This window comes from Nicotiana tomentosiformis, chromosome 4, assembly GCF_000390325.3.
Source record: "Nicotiana tomentosiformis chromosome 4, ASM39032v3, whole genome shotgun sequence".
Lineage (NCBI taxonomy): Eukaryota > Viridiplantae > Streptophyta > Magnoliopsida > Solanales > Solanaceae > Nicotiana > Nicotiana tomentosiformis.
In genome coordinates, this window is record NC_090815.1 from 5,403,592 (window position 1) to 5,422,609 (window position 19,018).

A 19,018-nucleotide genomic window follows, 5' to 3' on the forward strand; every position below is an offset into this window, starting at 1 on the left:
GCGATGCTTTAATGTAAAATAAAAAAAAATAATTTCACGTATTATAGCAATAATTTTTTCTTTTTTTACTTATAATGGTCTCAAATTTCGGCTATTCTCCACACTCAAATCTATCACCAACAGATTCAAGTCCCAACATTTGTCATCGAGGTTCCTTTTCACGTTACTATGGTCATCCGTGATCCGATAGTGAATGGACTTCTCAAGACGTACAATTTGAAGAAAGATTTCTATTGCTAATTGAGAAAAAACAAAGGGGAAAATATTCAAATTTGTCCTTATACTATCCAACTTTGCTTAATTTTGTCATCTATTAATAATTGAAGCGGGCAACTCGGTACCCTAAGCTCTCGCTATGTGTGGAATTTGGGGAAGGGCCAAACCACAAGGGTCTATTGTACGCAGCCTTACCCTACATTTCTGCAAGAGACTGTTTTCACGGCTTGAACCTATGACCAAAATAGTTATCCACTTAACCACTTAAATTCAAAACAACTAGCAAATGTACAATCGTATATAACCAGTATATAATTTATGTATGCCGGCTAATATTAGTCAACAACAATAACAACTTAGTCGAATCTCATTAGTGGGGTCTGGGAGGATAGAGTGTACGCATACCTTATCCCTATCCGAAGGGGTAGAGAGACTATTTACGGAAGACCCTCGGCTCAGAAACAAAAGATCCTTAACAACACCGACTAAAAAAAAGTAAACAACAAAAATACACCTATGTTTGGACCATTCCTATTCTTTTTGGACTAACATCCGATATTGGAAATTCATTGGTATGATTAATTCAAGTTCATGTCAAGCAAAAATTATAACTTGTGATTAGGGATTAAGGCAGTTAATCATTTCTCTAACTTTTTTCCATAAATCATTTCTAACTTTTAACTATAATTTTAAAAAATTATGGAAACTTCGTCAAGGAAAAAAATAGACTTTCTCCTAAGGGCAGTTAATATTAAACCAAAATCTAATGGAGATTAATGTGTAAATAGAAAGTGAGGTAGCAGCGAGAGCTCCTCCAAGTAGTACTATATCCCAACCCCCAGACGTCTGCAATTAGAATCTCATCCCCTAATATTTCCAAAAATAAATCCAGCATTTAGATCGCTTTAAACTTCTCGCAATGAACTATTGAAAATTACAACAATATTGTACTGCCATTACTGTGATTTCTACTCATCTCAAATCCTCATTTTGCCCACGCGATGCAGTTTCAAATTAAGCTCTTAAACCACTAATACAGCAGCTTTAATTTGGTCTAAGTATAGTTTGGATGCGAGTTAATTTAGAATATGATTGAGCAGTTCATCAATTTTGTTATTCGTCCCCCGAGGTGAGTGCGTTTATCCACTAATTTGCTTTTTGTCTTTTTAGGGCACTGTTTGAGGATTAAATTGAATTTTACTCTAGTTGTTGCGTATTTTACTTTTTATTTGATTATTTGTATGCTTAATTGGGTAATGTAGGTTTTTGATTGCATAGTCCATGTTAGAATATTTTATGTTTTTTTTTTCCTGCTCATTATAGCTCATAAGTTCATTCTTTGAATCTTTTCCCCCTTGTAAAGTACTAAAGTAAGTGAATGCGAAGATTAAATTAACTCATATGTAACTGTCTCAGTAAAAAATAAGCAAATTGGAATGATACAGAGAAAATTAGGATTGGCCCCTGAGCAAGGATGATACGCACAAGTCGAGAAATTGTCCTAATTTTCAGCATCCAATGGTGTGATGTAGTGGCCAATAAAGTGGAAGGAGAATCATGAGGTCTTGTTCATCTTACAAGAACTACTTATAATTCTTTACAATGATCCTAGAAAATCAAGTAAAGATTCAGCAACCTGTACATAATTTTCTTTGCACACTAGCGGAGTTAAAGAAAAATATAGTGAACTAATACATTCTCTATGTATTTTCATAATATTGACATGACATGAGTTTAAACAGAGTAATTGAGTAATATGGTTAGTGAGAATTCATACAACGGACCTCAACTTGTTTGGGACTGAGGCTAGCAGAAGTAGTTGTTTTTGTATACACTACTATGCATTAACATTTTAAGATATGCCTGCAGTATGTTTGCCATTGCTTTTCTAGGTCCATGAGTTTTCAAATTATTCAGTCAACTCTTCTAACTAGGTCTCCAGCTTGAGTTATGGAGCAATCACTGCTCCATTTTGTATTTGGTCTTCGATGCAATAACCTCTAACCTAATGCTATAAAGTTTCAATCTATCATCTTGAGTCTTTTTAGTTGTTTGATAGTTCTTGAGAGGTTTGTCAACTGCTCTCCATTGTATAACAGGGCAGATTACAATCCAGAACAGTTTTTATGGGAGAAAGAGTTTAGTGTTGGGGGAAGAAAGTACAAAAGAGAAGACTTTGAGGCAAGTACGGTCACCTCTTACCTAAAGTGGTCACCCTTGCTTGTTTGTGTTGTCATGGTCTTCTATATAATTTGATTATCCTTGTTTCATCTATCTTCTTCTTCTTCTTCTTCTTTTTTATTTTTTTATTTTTTTTATTTTTGCAGCTTAAGAATGAAAGAGGGCATACCTTGCAATGCAGTCATTATACTCCATCATCGTTTCCTGATGGTGCTCCTCTTCCTTGTGTTATATACTGCCATGGAAACAGGTTTACTGTTTGCATCTATGACTTTTAGTTCATTGAAATGAATGCTAATCTGCTTAGGCTATGAGCAGTTTATGAAAGTCAAAATATTAAATATTCAATAATTAAGTGTTCCATTAGTCTTGTTAGGCTGTGGACCTTTTTTATACAATCACATACATTCTAGTATGTTAAGTATTGAGTAAATACGTACTCAAATGCATCATATTTTCTAACATATTATTCTCAAGGTTGAGCTTTTACTAACTTTCTGGACCCTGCAGCGGCTGTAGGGCTGATGCGAATGAGGCAGCTGTAATACTTCTTTCCTCAAACATCACTGTGTTAACCCTTGACTTTTCTGGTTCGGGCTTGTCAGATGGTGATTACGTTAGTCTTGGTTGGCATGAGGTACTTCCTTTTCCTTGTCTTGCATGAATTATTTTAGTGGTGCTCTTGATATATGAAAATTCTTCGTTTCTTTTTCAGAAAGATGACCTCAAGGTAGTTGTGTCACATCTGAGAAGCAACCTGAAAGTATCACGCATAGGTCTATGGGGGCGGTCAATGGGTGCAGTTACAAGGTATTTCACTTTGCACTCATCTGCTCGTTAATTTGCAGTCCAAGTTCTTCTGAAAGACAAGTTAGATTTTAGCAGACAGTTTGGCAATGGTTCTGATTTTTACGTTTCTCACTAATTCCATGATCACGATTTTAGTAACTTTGTTCAATGTCCAGCCTTCTATATGGAGCAGAAGATCCTTCTATTGCTGGAATGGTCTTGGATAGTGCTTTCTCTAACTTATTTGATCTAATGATGGAGCTTGTAGATGTCTACAAAATCAGGCTTCCTAAATTCACTGTATGGATCTCCTTCTTTTCTGTAAATGGACATCTATTATGTGATCTTAAATAAGTACTTGCATATTTATGATTCTTTCTTAGAAAGGGGGGTTAAAAAGAAATTCTTTATGGTAGAAAAGGTAGTTATAAGTCATACCATGCTCGATGTGTGGTAAGAGCATAACGCATGATGTGTTGGTTAGGCACACATCACATGTTCAAACTCTGCCTTAGACAAAAGCCTTGTATTTAAGTGGAGAAGGCTAGAGGAGTAGGCCCATATCCACCGAGTTTCGAACCATGCACCACTGGCTCTCGGGAATTTCTTGGTTATAAAAAAAAGCTGTACTATGATTGTTGTTTAATGAATCTGCATGTGGTCAGATATGGTTTTTAGAATTTTGGTTTCGCAAGTATGACTTACGCTGCTGTACCGACGATGTTTCTGCTTTATGCCTGTGTTTTAAGTACTACAAATGTTTTATGGATGCGCCGAATAGTTGTTTTACCCCTGAATGTCTAGTCAACAGCTGCGCCTCCACATACCAAACCCTCCCCATTCTTTTGATTTGCGCCTCCACATACCAAATCTTTGGATTTTACAAACCAGTTGAAAGAAATTGGAGGTATTCTCTGGAATGTGATATTCCACCCAAAAGTTTGCTTTTGTTTTTAGATGGCATGCCGCCACTAGCACTCAATTATATGCTATTCCTTAATGTGTTAGTTTCATCATCTTGTGGCGGAGACATCAATTTCTGTCTCAATATAATTTTATTATTTTGTGTAGGGAGACATCGATTTGTATCTAACTATTCTTTCTGACAAGTAAATTGCTATCATGTGGATATTATGTCATTATTTTTTTGGACATTTCACTTGGTCCATTTATTTTGCATGGGAATGTGGTTTATTTCCCAGTTTTTGTTTGTTCTCTTCAAACAATTACACAAGGAACTAGGAAGAGGAAAGAAGAGACTGAATTATGAGTTTAAAATGTACCTTTCTCCTTGGCTCTACTAGCTCAAGATCACAGACAAGAATATGATTTATGGATCGTGTCTGCTGGATAATTTGCTGAAAACTAGGAAACATGCTGCATGTAATCCGCCTTATTTATGTCCTTTCTAGCTAAAAATTGCATATTTTGTCAAGGCTCCCTACTGTTACATCAAACAGAAGGAGAAGGCAACAAGAAGAGTGTTAATTGTCTTAAGAAAGTTGTAAGGTAGTCTTGAAGTACTTCAGAAGACCCGTGTCATTCTCATAAAGTAGTGAGACCTTTCTCTCTCTTTCTCTGCAGGTAAAGGTTGCTGTGCAGTATATGCGGCGCGTCATTCAGAAGAAGGCCAAGTTTGATATCATGAGCCTTAATTGCTTACAGGTACTTGAGCTCATGACTGTGTCGAGTATAATCAATTTTGCCTTTGAAGTTGATAAAAGCTTGTTTAGTTCATGTAGTTAATATATTTATAAATGCACTTAATTCTGGGCGAACATATAACTAAGCTGAGTATTACAACAGGCATGAATCTTTTTCTACTATGCACATATCTGATTTGGATTAAATAGGTATTAATCATGATGCTTCAAAATTTTACCGAATCTGGCAGGTGGCTCCTAAAACTTATATTCCTGCTCTCTTTGGACATGCTAAGGATGATAAGTTCATTCAACCCCACCACTCTGATCTCATTTATAAGTCATATGCGGTACAGAATATTTTGGAGATCTTTGGAGTAAGTTACAATGTGGTGAATTATGCATAATCTGTTATTGTTCTTTGTACAGGGTGATAAAAATATTATCAAGTTTGATGGTGACCACAATTCCTCCCGGCCACAATTTTATTATGATTCTGTGTCCATATTCTTCTACAATGTCCTACACCCTCCCCGGATTTCACCAACTTCAACTAAAATAGAGAAATATTACGATCTAGGCGACATCAAGGTCGGTGCTGGAATGGATGAGGTAATTTTTCCCAATTGCATTGTACTTCCAGATGAGAATAAAAAACTCATTAATTATCCAAGATTTGAAGTTTAGCTTATTTCTTACCAAGAATTATATTTAGCTGGTGAATTCAATGTAAAAGAATATTACCTTTTGTGTCAATAAAGCAAAAAATACATTCCTAACAATTTTGAAAGCAGAAGAAATCAAATTTGTAATATGAAATTCTTGTTTTTTTTTGTTGGTCAAAGCGGGAGGATATTTTGAAAGATCTTATAGTTTTTGGCTATTGTCTTCGTTCGTGTAACACCACCTATGTGAGCTTTGCAACATGTAATCAGTCCCAAAACCAGATAAATGATATGGTTTGCAGTAGATTGACGGCCAACATGAAAATATTCTTAATATGTTGAACCCTCTAAATACTATATTCCTAGGAACATAACAACCTAGACATGCACTACATTAGTACCTATATGTAGTGTTAAATAAGCAACGGGTTCCATCACATTGACACATGGGAGCGAAGGAGTATGAGCAATGGTTCAGACACCAGGTGTGGGTAAAATAGTCCCACCTCATTTATGCCAAGATTTGGTGCAATGGTACCACACCTTTCGGAACACATGGAGTACCTAAATTAGTGACGCAGAGAATCATATCTTGGCTATAGACTTTTCTAGCTTATGTGAGCGGGGTTTTGGATTAATCTGGAATTGTATAATTAATTAGAGAATAATTACTTTGTCTCGAAGCTAGTTTTCTAGATTATGTATTGTTCAGAGAAGAGTGTTCATAGGATTCACGCAATTTGACTAGGCATAGTTACCTTTTTTTTTGTGGATAACTGTTAGGACCCGATTCTTTGTCAATTGGACGTGGCGCGGCTATGGCAAGGATTGGGGCGTGATGGCCTTGCCGTTGGCCTATGCGGGAGCAAAACGATCATGCGGGACAATGGACGAGAAACATTGTCATGAGAACAAGTATTGGCCAAGGTCTTGAGACAGGCAAGACGGGCTTGGCAAAGGCTTGATGAGGCAGTGCGGGCAAGTTTGGGCGGCATGAAGCGGCATGCGCGCCAAAGACAAAGGTACGGGCAGTTCAAGTTGTGGGAGCGCCAAGTACAAGCTAAGCTAAATTGCGGAGGCACGGAATGATGGCAAAGGGTTTCAATAGCCAAGGCAAAGCTATGTGAGACAAAATACAAACAATGGCATGGATGAAACAAGTGTTGACAAAGACAAGGCAGAAATGCGGCTAAGGCAATGTGCGACCGACAAGCGTCGGGCGTGTGCGGTAAAATCATGGACAGCAGGTTGCGGACGAGACATTGGCGCGGAGCAATGTCAGAATCAGCCAAGGCTGGGCGCAATGCCAGACTTGGGGCGTGCAAAAGCTGACCAAGAAAAAGGGCACATGTAGTGCACATGCCAAAGCAGTGGGCCGTTGTATTTTTGTAATGACTTGTATCCATGTCTGTTTAGTGCTTGTAGCTAATGTCATTTCGTGTAAGATAATGGCCTATGTAGTTGGGGGATGTCAACTACAAGATAAGATCAGATTTAGTAATGCTGTGTGTAAAGGCTTGGTTCAGTGGGAGTGGGACCAGTGCTCCACCAGTGGGCTAAGTGCTCCACCAGAAGAGCTGAGTGTTCCACCGTGAAGGCTGAGTGCTCCACAAACAGAAATAAGTGCTGAAGAGGGCCATTTCGTGGGTAAGTGCCCCATTAAATGATTAAGTGCTTATTAGTGCTTTGACTGGGCAAAGCACAATGACGGAATTGCCCCTTTGTATGTTGTCCCTTCAAATCTGCCAGTGGAAGCCCCTATATCTATATATATGGGGGCATTTCGTGAAGTAAATGCATCAAGACTAAGAGAGTCTTGCATCAAGCATCAAGACTGAGAGAGTCTTGCATCAAGGATCAAGACTGTGAGAGTCTTAGATCAAGACGAAAATCAAGACTGTAAGAGTTTTGAGCAGAAGGAGAGGGTCTTCAAATGAAGAAGAGGGTCTCCGAGACGAACACGAAGTGGTACTAAGGCTGGGCATGGGCAGGTCTTAGTGTGTCAAGATCGGCTTGTGATCTTGACTAAGTGGGCTATGAACGACTTGTGTTCATAGCAAAGAAACGGAAACAGGTTAGGAAGGTGATTCTTTCTAAGTGTTTCAAAACGGGGGCTAAGGCTAGGCTTTGGGCAGGTCTTAGTGAGCAAAGATCGACTTGTGATCTTTGCAAAATGGGAAAACAAGAGAGAAACGTGAGGGTTTCTAAGTGTTTTCAAAAGTGGGCTAGGGCTTGGCATGGTCAGGTCTTTGTAGTTATGAACGACTTGTGTTCATAGCAAAATGGGAACCAAGAGGGAAACGTGAGGGTTTCTAAGTGTTTCCGAAAGTGGGCTAAGGCTGGAGCGTTGGCAGGTCTTAGTGTGACAAGATCTATTTATGATCTTGGCCGGACGAAGTGGGCTGTGAACGGATGTGTTCATGGCAAAGAGGGGTCCTTTGTATATTTTGTTATTAATACAAAGGTTGGGTTTTTCCCGTAAATGTTGGTGTTCTCTTTATGTTGCTGCCAAATCTTGTGGGAAGCCAAACTTGATGAAAAGTTGGCTAAGTGTTGGAAAAGGCTGAGTAACTTGAGTGTCAGGTTGCTGCCGCGCGGTGTCAAGTTGGGTGCGAAAAAATTGACCCATAATGGCCCCGTGACAATAACCATGGAGTCCGGGCCTGCTTGCGCGCACCTCGACTAATTCCATGGGGTACGTGCTACCTCCTACCAGCAACAGGTAACAGGTAACTCTATCCACCAAGGTTTTGATAGATGAGAAGAAATCACCTAGTATTTTTTGCTTCCGCCGAGATTTGAACCTGAGACCTCATGGTTTTCACCCACTTCATTGACCACTAGGCCACACCCTTGGGTGCTTAAAGGCATAGTTACCTTCTTAACCTTGTAAGTTGCAAATTTCACAAATCCATGAGAGCATCCAAGAGGAGAACTTGTCTAGCTCCAAAGACCCCTTAGCCACTTTATTTGAAAAAATATGCATCTTGTTACCTTATCCAAAGTGGTGTAAGATATGTGTGTGTGTGTAAATATGTACATGTATGTATCAGTGTTTTAAAAGGCGTTTTTGGGGCTAGTCCCGGGACGAGCCCTGGGGCGAGGCGCACCAAAAATGCCCCGAGGCGATGGTGGAGGGAAGGTCTCATGAGGCGTACGCCCAGCAATTCAGGGCCTACGCCCAGGCGTGGAGGCGCGTTTTTGAAGTGAGGCGTAAGCCCAAGGGACTTTTTCAAATTAAAATAAAATTTGTTAAATAAGTCCTTAATACAATACCCAAATTCTTAAAAGTCAACTTGTAATTACTCAAACGTTTTAAAAAGTAACAGAAACATTAAATTTAAAAGTAAAGACCTTTTTTTTATTTCTAGAAGCCCTAATTTATGGTCTTTCCTAATTCTTTATCTTGTCCACTAGTCTGCTACTATCTCCCAAAAGCAACAAACAATCAATTTTTCTTTTTTTGCAAATACAAAGAGAACTCCATTATTTCTCCCCAATAGCAGCAAGTTCAAAGTTCAAATTGCAGGTTAGTCATCCTTTTTGTTCTTCATGTAGAAACTCAAGTTACTTGTACTTATAAGTAGCGTATAATGAATTGTTTTGACTAGTTTTTTTTATGGGAATGGAGCACATCTATATATATTTTTCACTTATTTATAGTTTTCTTCCATTTTTATGCAATTTTACTTATTTAAAAATATTTATTGTAACTATATTATTTTATGAAATATTAAAAATTAAATACCCATGGGGCTTAACTTGGCTGACATAAATTATCCACACTATTGTGTATTACTAGTTGTTTCTTGTCTGGTTGATCTGATGTTAACGATGCATATTTACTTGAGTGCTGTTTTAACACATGCAATCTGATGCAATATTTTTGGTGATTTGTTCCTAGAATCTCTTATATGAGATAATTGCAAGTCTTAGGAATGTTACTTCTGATACAGCAAGCTCTTCATCTGTGCCACCTAGCATTTCTACAGCAAAGTCTGCTGCCGAACTTCTTTCTAACATTGCCCCAGTCGCCTGTCTAATTGTAAGAGTTCTCCTTAACTATCAAGTTCCGATTTTCTTCCACCCCTATCTCTTCGTCAGTGAGGTTTTCTCTATGGCAGTGATGTTAAGCTGCTTTACTAAAAGTTGATTGATATGTGTACTGATTACAGAATCCATTAACTAATAAAGGAGAAGAACTCATTGGTCATGACACTCCACAAACAGAGGTATGTGTTTTAGCACAGTTTACTCTTAAAGGTGTTGACTAGTCGATTAAAAGATTAAAGCATTAGCGTGCCTTATACTTTAAGAATAAGTAGAGCTCTTAGTTCCCAGAGAGGTTCTTTTTTCTATTTGGAGAAGTAAAAATGGTTTTCTCTTTCAACCAAATAAGTGGAAAATCTTGTGTTCTATCAGTATACAGATCCTTAGCCTCATATAATGTTAGACTTAGGAGCAGGAAATTAAAGGAGCAATACAATTTTACAAGTGCCTCTACACAAAGGGAGAGTTGAAGACCGACTCTAGATGGAATTTCAGAGCATCAATTTAGCAGAACCAAGTAAAATTGGAGAAACCTTTTGAAAGAGAGGAGGTGGAGGAGGCAGTGGAAAACAGGAGATAGAACGTCAATAGTGGATTCACAATGGTATTATTTCATCATTGTTGTGATATTTTCTGTGATGACTTGATGGAAAGATTAGAGCACTTCTACCAGACAGGCTCTTTGAGAAGAGAGTATTTTATTATGCTCACCCCAAAGAACAATGAAGTGAATGATTTAAAGGATTTCATATCCATTGGTTTGGTGGAGAATATTTAAAGAATAATAAACCAGGTGTTAGTTAGCAAACTCATGGTTGATATCCATCTATAGATATCAAAAAATATTAAAAGAAAAAATTTGTTTGACACTTGAAAAAATGGGCCCTTCGTTTTAGAAGGCTGGAATATCAGGTTGATGGCAGTTTTAAGTGTTTTAGAATACTGTACTCTTCTTTGGTGCTGGCTTTGGTTGCTTTTCCCTATTGCCAAAATTCCAGATATTCTGATTCTCAGGACAAGCAAAGTGGCCAAGATGAGGACTGTTGCTCTTACACAAGCTCAAACAGAGAGAGTTGGGGAAGGTGCTCATCTCTGGGAAGTGATGCTGAGATTTCTACAGATTTTGTAGATGCCATCGGTGGCAGTCAGGTATTTATCTTCTGCCCCCACTCTGATAATTCGATTTGAATCCACATTGCCATACTTGGAAATAGCTATTTTTTATTTGTCAGCCCTGCAATTTTATTTGTCAACCCTGCAATTTCTTATAAAATGTAAGTTTGTACCTCCCTCTTGGAGGGTGGCGTTATTTTCTTGGAAATATTGGGGAGGAAAAGCACTTTCAATCAGTCATTTTCTCTGGAAGACAAGTGGAGGAAAGTTTTCTTCTGTACTTCTTTCAATTTGTCTTACATATAATGACTATAATACATAGGTATTTATAGATACTCTTCTAACATGTACCTAATCTAAATACATGTATCTTAATTTCATCATGTGCTTCTCCCTTTTTCACGAATGCATAGGCGCTCCCCATGTTCACAGTCTGGACATGGGATCCAAGTTTAGTCAGCAAGAATAACTCACCTAAATACAATCAGATTTTTGAAGTGTTAATGCAAGAACGAGAGGGAGGATAATCACCTTTCCCGCACAAATAACACAGATTTGCTTTACACACCTGGGTTTCCTTCTCTTTTTAATAAGTCCTCACCTGATTTCATATTTATGTTTCCACCATTTATTGACATCGAAGTAATTTCTGGAAACCTGCTGGTGACTAAGAAGATTCTACCAATCAAAAGCTCATGTACATGTTCATTTAAGCTAATATGTTACAACAAGGTTAGCGTGGATTGACCACAACGAAGTCTCATTTCTCAATTGAAGACAGTCTTATAAAACTGTGATTTTCTTGTCCTAAATTTTGCCCATCTACATGCATGTGTTCACCCTCAGATACTCTTCAAGGTTATTATTTCCCTCTATCCTAATCTTATGGACCATACGTTATTTGAACGTTAACTGTGTTAAGTCCTAACCTTTGACATTTTGATATAGTAGCATTTTTCTTTTAATTTCAAGTCCCTAAATATTATTTATTCATATTCGATATCACTCCGAAAGACTGTTACATTAACCCTCTAAAAAGGAAAGAAGCCAAGACACTTCGGGATTGGATATGATATTCAGCTGAATGAAAAATAAAACACCAACTTGCTTCATGATATAAAGTTCAAGAGCCATTGACTTGAGTCTGTTTCAACCAATAGATTTTATGCTTTACTGGTATATGCTTCGTGATAAACAGCTGCAAGTTTCTGCTTGAGTTGCAGATTACGACCGATGTGCTTGCGACCCCTCTTTGTGATAGCCAACATACTGCACTGGACTCATCAAAGGACGATGAAAAAAAGAAAGCTCCACAAGTTACAAAGAAATCTAAGCGTGAGAAGTTTGAAAAGTTGGAGGCTCTTAGCCAGCGATTACGGCTTTGCTTTATGAAGAGAGTTAACCATAGGAGATACAGCTCCTCCTAAACATCTTCTGCCATTGACAAGGATGATCGGTAAAGTTCATTTTACAATTCTATTCACAAGCTCTGTTCTATAAATGGGGAAGTTGGTAACTTCTTCTTTAGTGGCTCTTGCGTGTATGTATGGCTAGCAATTCCATTTACTATTTTATACGCAATAGCTTAGATTTATGTAACTAATTATAACTCATCCTTGTAAAGTTCAATTTGTTGCCCATTGGTTCAAGGAAACTCCAATGCAAGTAAACCACATTCATGTTTCCCTTTTCTTTCAAATGTTTGCCTTTAGTTTGATTGTGAAGTCAGCTTAATTATATGGTCATTAGTAGAGAAAATTCTTCAACAGGAAGATGGATTCTTTAGGTCTGAGATAAACAAGAGATGCAACTGAGACTGTTGAGGAGCTCAAAACGGATGTCCAAACATGCATAATCTTCTCCGTCGATATCCCAACCACCTGGTTGTCTTCACAATATATGTGATATATATATATGTGTACGATATAGAACAATTTTTGGTTGTAACGCAAATACATGTGACCACTCTCGACTGGGTCGATATAATCAACCTTCATTGGGTATTTGGAGGAAAAGGCAAGCATATCCCCAACCCAAGAGAACTTGAACTTCATGCAAACATTTTGCACAAGCAAAAGTTCATTTGGTAAACTGAAGTATTCCCTAACATGCAGTCAAACTCAAAGCAGTTAAACATTTAAACGAAAATTATGACAGCAAAGTAAATTGAGACACTGAAAAGCAAGATATAAAGCATTACTCGCATCTCAATTTTCTTCCTTTTTTAGGATTTAATGTTCAGGGGGCGCAGTTAGAGTAAGAAAGTCATCAGCTTGCATTTACAACTTGACAAGTCCAAGGCCCATCAGTATTCCCAGAAACCGCAATATGCAGTTTGAGAATCAATGGCTGTAGATAAACTCAGCACTAATCTCTTAAGAAGAGACATTTTGAACATTAGAGCTAGTAATCCCAAAGCGATTAACTTGTAGCAGACGAACACCTGACGATATCATATCTGCTTCACCCCAAACAACTGATGCATGTGTTGAATCTCCATTCGGCCCTCGTTTTCTTCCTCCAGGTGAAGTTCCTTCTAGGGGAAGTCCAGCAGGACTCTCATGCGAAGTTAAGCAGCTTTCAGTGGAACAATCCGTGAATTGTGGATGGATTCTGGGGGAAACTTCTTCTGGACCATGGATTCCAACAAGATCAGCAGATTCCGAGGGGCATAATCCAAGTGGATTACAAAGAGGGCTAACTTGTGTCCTTGTTCCTAATCCTTGGCAAGTCTCTTGATCATTTTCAGTAACTACACCACCAATGAATTGATCAGCAAGCATTTTACAGGCCTTCTCCAGCATGCTAATATACCTTTGTTCAGCATCCTGCCGAATTTGCAAGTGCTTCTCAGCCTGTGTAACAAAAAATATGAACAATCACCAGCCAGAATATCTTTGGACTGTAGTCCATAGATAGCAAATTGAATTGCATAATGTCATCTACCACTTCCTCTTTAACCATCAAATTATTCATTCGACCCTAGCCCAAGCATATTTTACCAAGCAATTATCAACTATCAATTCCCATAGACTAAGAACGCGTTTATCTGAAAAACTTTTTTTGAAAACGTTTATTAAAAAAGAAAAGATTGTCAGGTAAACGTGTTCTAAGCATAAGTCTCTAAACTCAACTCCACCTATTTATTTTGAGAAACATTCAAAAGCAATTTACTCATCCGATGTAGTGCAGAAAACTTACTTCAACTTGCAGGTGCAATTTACTTTGCACTTCCATCTGAGCTCTCAATGCCTCCTTGACTTCATAACCTCTGCAGACATTATCCAATCCTTAAACTAGGTGGTGTATTTCAAGCAAAGCTTAAACAGAAGCATCGCTATATAATTTATTGTGGTTAGGTTAAAAACAAGTAGTAATAGTTGTCTTAGTTATAGGATGAACCCTTACTCATTCAAGTCCGATGCCGGCAACTGCTGAGGAGTACCACCAGAACAAGGGCTCTCTAATGAATATGTAGCTGTAAGTCCTTCAATGAAGAACAAGAATCCAGTTTCAAAAGAAAAGAAAAATTCAAAAAGAGCTTCTTCCTAGAGCCTTCTGAACTGATCTCTTCTCACACATAAACATCACGGTGTCTTCTTGGCTATTCTGTAAGCTTCACACATCACAGCCCAAGTTTATGCTATTTTTCCTGCATTTTTCCATTTTTAATTTTTGGCTTTTTTTTATAAAGGAATCATTTTGGCTTATTTAAGAAGTTAGGGGGTTAATGGAGTTGCTGGAGTATACATTCCAAATGGGATACCATTGTCCCTGAGATATTCCTTCCATGTGAAGGGGGACAGGGTAGGGAGCAATTTATATCAACCCTAAGGCAGCCAAGTTAGCGAAGGAAAGATTTATATCTTAGCCACTAGGCAAAATTTGAAGCTTAATTAGCACATATATGCCTAGAGAGTTGTGAAACTACCAGCGCAACCATGTTTCCAGTTATAGGAAAATGGGAGTCAACTATACCTACCATCTTTTGAAGCCTCACCGAGATCTTTCTGAGATAGCTTACCTAGTCTGTATTTCTGCAATGAACAAAGACAGCATCATATTTAAAAATTGAGCAAAACATACTTCATTTTAGCTCAATAGAAAACATATAAGGTTTTGCTCCCCCACCCCACCTCTTCTTACATCTGTGAAATCAATGAAGGATGTGAGGTGGGCTTGTGAGCAATAAGAAAATTTAATGCATTCTAATAAACCTGAAGGTGACTCTTTAGGTGGAAGAGGGTCAGTCCCTTGACACCCATTGTCCGCATTATCGCCTTTGGCGTAGCTTCTGCAATTGATAGTCATAGTATACGCATGAGAAAAGTTGGCGTAGTGAGATATCAAGTGCGCAACCACTATACTAGCAAGGACAAGTAGAGTAATACAAAGCCCCCCCCCCCCCCCCCCAAAAAAAAATAAAATAAAATAAAGAACACTCCTTTCTGTATCTTTTGGTTCTCTTGGTTGGAAAAATCTATGACAATTTGAATCCAAATACAGATAATAAAGACAAGAAAAGGAAAAATCGTCCAACAAGATAACTTGTCCTTGTTTCAGTCAAACAAAGAGTGAAACCCCGTACTCAAATAAATTTTATTAAAAGAAAAAGGAGGTAAAGGCAACTAACAAGAGAAAATAGTTACATTATCACACAATTTGGAATGAATATGTAGGTCTCTAGGAACACTTAATTCTTTTATTGCTAAGTACATCTGCACTTAACCTGAAAGATAGATATCAGACAGTACTTCAATATCTTATCTCGATTGCATATTGTTACTGAAAAATTATGTTCCGTTGACAGAGTAATATTGTGTTTGTTCGAGCTTTCAGGGTAGGGAAAGGAAGGGTAAGGGCAGAGACGTTTTTTTTGAAAAGGATAAGGGCAGAGACTTAGGAACTCTAGTACTCCAGCAACAGTTCACTTGGTACTAATGGTAACAAAACAGCACCAGATTCAGCCTTCTTTCAATTTTTCTCCAACTTAAGTCAGTAGCATATCTTTCACAATCCGAACCCATCTTGTCCAGATTTTCCCAGGCTCATCCAGTTAAATACTAATCATGAATCTGCCCTAGAAATTCTTGCTAGTGTTGCTAAAGCGAAAAACACCGAAAACTGCCAAAATTGGTTGGGAGATTAAGCTCGAAGTGCACGCTTTAGCGAAGAAAAGCGTATAATGAAGAACTGAAGCACAACACAACATCAATTATAGCAGTAAAGGAATTGAACTAAACTTGCAAGTGTCATTCTCTTTTAGGATAGGTGAATAAACTTGCTTGTGTCATGCAAAAGGAGAAGGCAATATCTTGTGACTATTAAGGTAAAGCTAAATTAGATGCTATCTCAAGTTACTGAAATTGCTCCTTATCAAGATGCGAATCTTCACGTAAAGACAAATATAGAAACCAAATTGAAATATTAACACTCTATAAGAGTCATTTAACTGTATTTCTAATGCTATATCAGCATTTTGAACATGTGTCTTTTTGTATATTATGGTATTGGTCAAAACTAAGCAAGATTTTCAGAGGGTAGAAAAGAACTGTATGTTCTCTTGACCTTGCAAATAACAACTAACAACAGAATATCTTGAGTTAATAAAATCTCCAGCTTTTTAATACACTAAAGAATTTGTAATGATTCTTTGCAAGCCCAGTTGTTTTCCTTTTACGCACCCCAATGTAATTTTTCTTTTTCTTCTCCAAGACAAAGGCTGCGAAGTAATTGATTTCAAATATAGTAAATAATTTATAGAGAAGAGTCTTGATATCCAACTCACATGATATCACTATTAGGTAAAGTTTGGTAGGCTAATTGGAAATGTCTTAGCAGTTTAACTATGGAATTTTTTTGGATACGTGAGAAATCCCGAGGGCTAGTGGCGCACGTTCTGAAGCTCGATGAATAATGGGCTCGCCCTCTACTCTTCTCCACTCAAATAACTTTTGTCTATGGCGGGTTTGAACTCGAGATGGCGCCTAACCTACGCATCACACGTTGCGCTCTAACCACTAGACCAAAGCCCTAGAGTCCAGTTTAACTATGCTAATTGGGTTTTTACCTTTTAAATTTTCTCCATTCTTGCTAATGGGGTATTTGGGGGGTGGGCGAATTGAGGAGAGTGGAAATAGGAAGATCTAACGAGTAGTTGGACCGAAAGGCTTTGTTCTGGTTAGAACTCATCTTAGCTGTAAGAATTAACTGTCAAGTCTCCATAGAATGCTAGCCATTTGAAATCTGCAAAACAGTTGGTGAACTACAAGTGCACTACGCCATTTACTCGGCAAAAAAAAAGAGACAAAGAAACATGTTTTAAACACTAAATGTAACACAGCAAATAGCTTAGGGGTCCTCCATGAAGGAGCAACATTCTTTTTTTTTCCTTACTAATACCGCGCTAGTGACCATACAAGCTTGTGGGCAGCTCGACTATTCCACCAGTACTTACCAGCTATCTCATCAGGTACTTGTTACCTCTAACTCCAAACTAGCACAGGTATCGAGTAACTCGGTACCAAGACTTTAGCCTAGTGTTTTTTTGTTGTAAAAATGGGATTTCAACCCTGACTTATTTGCATTCGCATCATTGACCATTAAGCCAAAGGAGCAACATTCTTTTTTATCTTACTAATAACAGTAGTGATCGTACAAGCTCGTGGGCAGCTCGACTATTCCAACAGTACCTACCAGCTATTTCATCAGGTACTTGTTACCTCCAACTCCAACTATCACCGGTATCGAGTAACTCAGTACCAAGACTTTAGCCTAGTGTTTTTTTTTTCTTACTAATAACAGTAGTGATAGTACAAGCTTGTGGGCAGCTCGACTATTCCACCGGTACCTACCAGCTATTTCATTGAGTACTTGTTACCTCCAACTCCAACTATCACAGGTATCGAATAACTCGATACCAAGACTTAGCCTAGTTTTTTTTTTTTTTTTTGTCAAAATGGGATTTCAACCCTGATCTATTTGCATTCGCTTCATTGACCATTAAGCCAAAAGGAGCAACATTCTTGAGAAGTTCAATAACACCAAAAAAAAAGAAAAAAAAGAAAAGAAAAGAGGGCAAATGAAATACTAACTGCTGGGACCGCCAAGCTGAGTAACAGCATCAACGAAGCGTTCGTGAAGGTCAGCAGTCCAACGAAGTCGAGGCTTCGGATCTGACGTCAGCACAAGGCAAGGATCTCCATTAATATTATGAGTATGATGAATCCCAACATTCATATTATATTCATCTTCCCCTTGTGGTTGAATCAATCTCGGAAACATTTGAGTCAGCTCAGCTCAATCTCCTTTCTCTCTGTATTTAATTAAACAATATTTATTCGCATAGAAATTGAAAGAAGATCGAAAAGGGGAAGCTGAAAATTTTTGAGGGCACGAAAAAAGAGAAAGAGAAAGGGCTAATCGTATCGCCTACTACTCCTGTTTATAGAGAGAGAGACAGAGAGAGAGAGAGAAGTTACGGCCAACCCCATAAGAGTCAATAATGAAATGTACAGTAATGGAGTTTATTACCCCGGCGATTGTCCATGTTTGAAATGTGCAACCCAAGACACATTAGGTAAAAACCTGCACTGTTATTTACACAAGCCAATCAAATAGTTAAAAGGTAGGTAACCCTTGTTAATATGGTTAGAGTTTGTGTTACTTAATCGGGGAGATTTCTAATACTCCTATGTACTTAGAGTTCACTTTTATTTGACAATTATATTAAAATATATTTTTATTTTTACATGTCAAATTTAACAAGAGAAAAATAATTTTTTTTGTTTTATTCGCCTAAAATTTTGTGCGCTTATCAGAACTGACCTAATGAAAATAATTATTTTTTCGTCATGATTGTTCTTCGTTTTTTGATGTGTTACGACCATAAAACAGGATTTCAGTATGATTTTTTATTTTTCGTGTGCTAATGTCCAAACCAAACATACCCAGTATTATCCCACACCGTAGGGTCTGGGGAGGGTAGTGTGTACGCATGCCTTACCCCTACCTTGCAAGGATAAAGAGGTTGTTTCCAATAGACCTTTGGTTCAGGAAAGTATAAGCACCACATCTATGAAAATATAAACAAGAAGTGACAGTATCAAAAAGCCATATAAAAGCAGAATAAAAATAACAAGACAATAAGATGATCAACAATGAAAGAAAACAAAGGTAATGTCCACACCATCTTCATGAATTCGGGCGACAAGCTCCAAATCACCTAATATTTTGTGGGCCAATAAAAATGACCTAATGAACAATAACCATTGCTTTGCCATGAATATTCCTCTTTTTTTGGCATTTTAAGGCCATAAAACGGGAATTCAGGACGATTTCTATTTTTTCGTGTGCTAATGT

General features: G+C 37.8%; 2 protein-coding genes and 1 non-coding gene across 4 annotated transcripts; 2 read left to right on the forward strand and 1 right to left on the reverse strand.

Moving 5' to 3' along the window:
- Positions 1-996: 996 nt before the first annotated feature.
- LOC104112345 (uncharacterized) lies at positions 997-12,356 on the forward strand. Its single transcript, XM_009622231.4, has 13 exons — positions 997-1,345; positions 2,316-2,397; positions 2,544-2,647; positions 2,908-3,034; positions 3,113-3,207; positions 3,363-3,486; positions 4,771-4,851; positions 5,081-5,179; positions 5,259-5,441; positions 9,399-9,539; positions 9,670-9,726; positions 10,559-10,693; positions 11,881-12,356. The coding sequence occupies exons 1-13, from the start codon at positions 1,305-1,307 to the stop codon at positions 12,082-12,084; spliced, it is 1,473 nt and encodes a 490-aa protein (XP_009620526.1). The 5' UTR covers positions 997-1,304; the 3' UTR covers positions 12,085-12,356.
- LOC117280599 (U6 spliceosomal RNA) lies at positions 1,620-1,726 on the forward strand. Its single transcript, XR_004511125.1, has one exon. It is a non-coding gene; the product is annotated as a U6 spliceosomal RNA (small nuclear RNA).
- A 490-nt stretch (positions 12,357-12,846) lies between the features above and the next one.
- Positions 12,847-18,157, reverse strand: LOC104112344 (protein PHR1-LIKE 3-like). Of its 2 annotated transcripts, none has more exons than XM_009622229.4 (6): positions 17,752-18,157; positions 14,875-14,951; positions 14,640-14,694; positions 14,066-14,144; positions 13,859-13,928; positions 12,847-13,512 (listed from the first exon to the last, which is right to left on the reverse strand). In XM_009622229.4, the coding sequence occupies exons 1-6, from the start codon at positions 17,939-17,941 to the stop codon at positions 13,033-13,035; spliced, it is 951 nt and encodes a 316-aa protein (XP_009620524.1). In that variant the 5' UTR covers positions 17,942-18,157; the 3' UTR covers positions 12,847-13,032. The 2 variants fall into 2 exon arrangements, with proteins under 2 accessions (XP_009620524.1, XP_009620525.1); XM_009622230.4 differs by having other exon boundaries at positions 14,682-14,694; positions 17,752-18,087.
- Between the last annotated feature and the right edge of the window lie 861 nt (positions 18,158-19,018).

What these genes read in the sequence shown, in the direction of transcription:
- LOC104112345 (XM_009622231.4), top strand. Translation starts at nt 1,305, where the DNA reads ATGATTGAGCAGTTCATCAATTTTGTTATTCGTCCCCCGAG. An exon ending in ACAAAAGAGAAGACTTTGAG is followed by an intron (nt 2,398 to 2,543) that starts GCAAGTACGGTC and finishes TTATTTTTGCAG; the next exon opens with CTTAAGAATGAAAGAGGGCA. An exon ending in TGAGCCTTAATTGCTTACAG is followed by an intron (nt 4,852 to 5,080) that starts GTACTTGAGCTC and finishes CGAATCTGGCAG; the next exon opens with GTGGCTCCTAAAACTTATAT.
- LOC104112344 (XM_009622229.4), bottom strand. Translation starts at nt 17,941, where the DNA reads ATGTTTCCGAGATTGATTCAACCACAAGGGGAAGATGAATATAATATG. An exon ending in CGGTGAGGCTTCAAAAGATG is followed by an intron (nt 14,145 to 14,639) that starts GTAGGTATAGTT and finishes TCTTCATTGAAG; the next exon opens with GACTTACAGCTACATATTCA. An exon ending in CCGGCATCGGACTTGAATGA is followed by an intron (nt 13,929 to 14,065) that starts GTAAGGGTTCAT and finishes TAATGTCTGCAG; the next exon opens with AGGTTATGAAGTCAAGGAGG.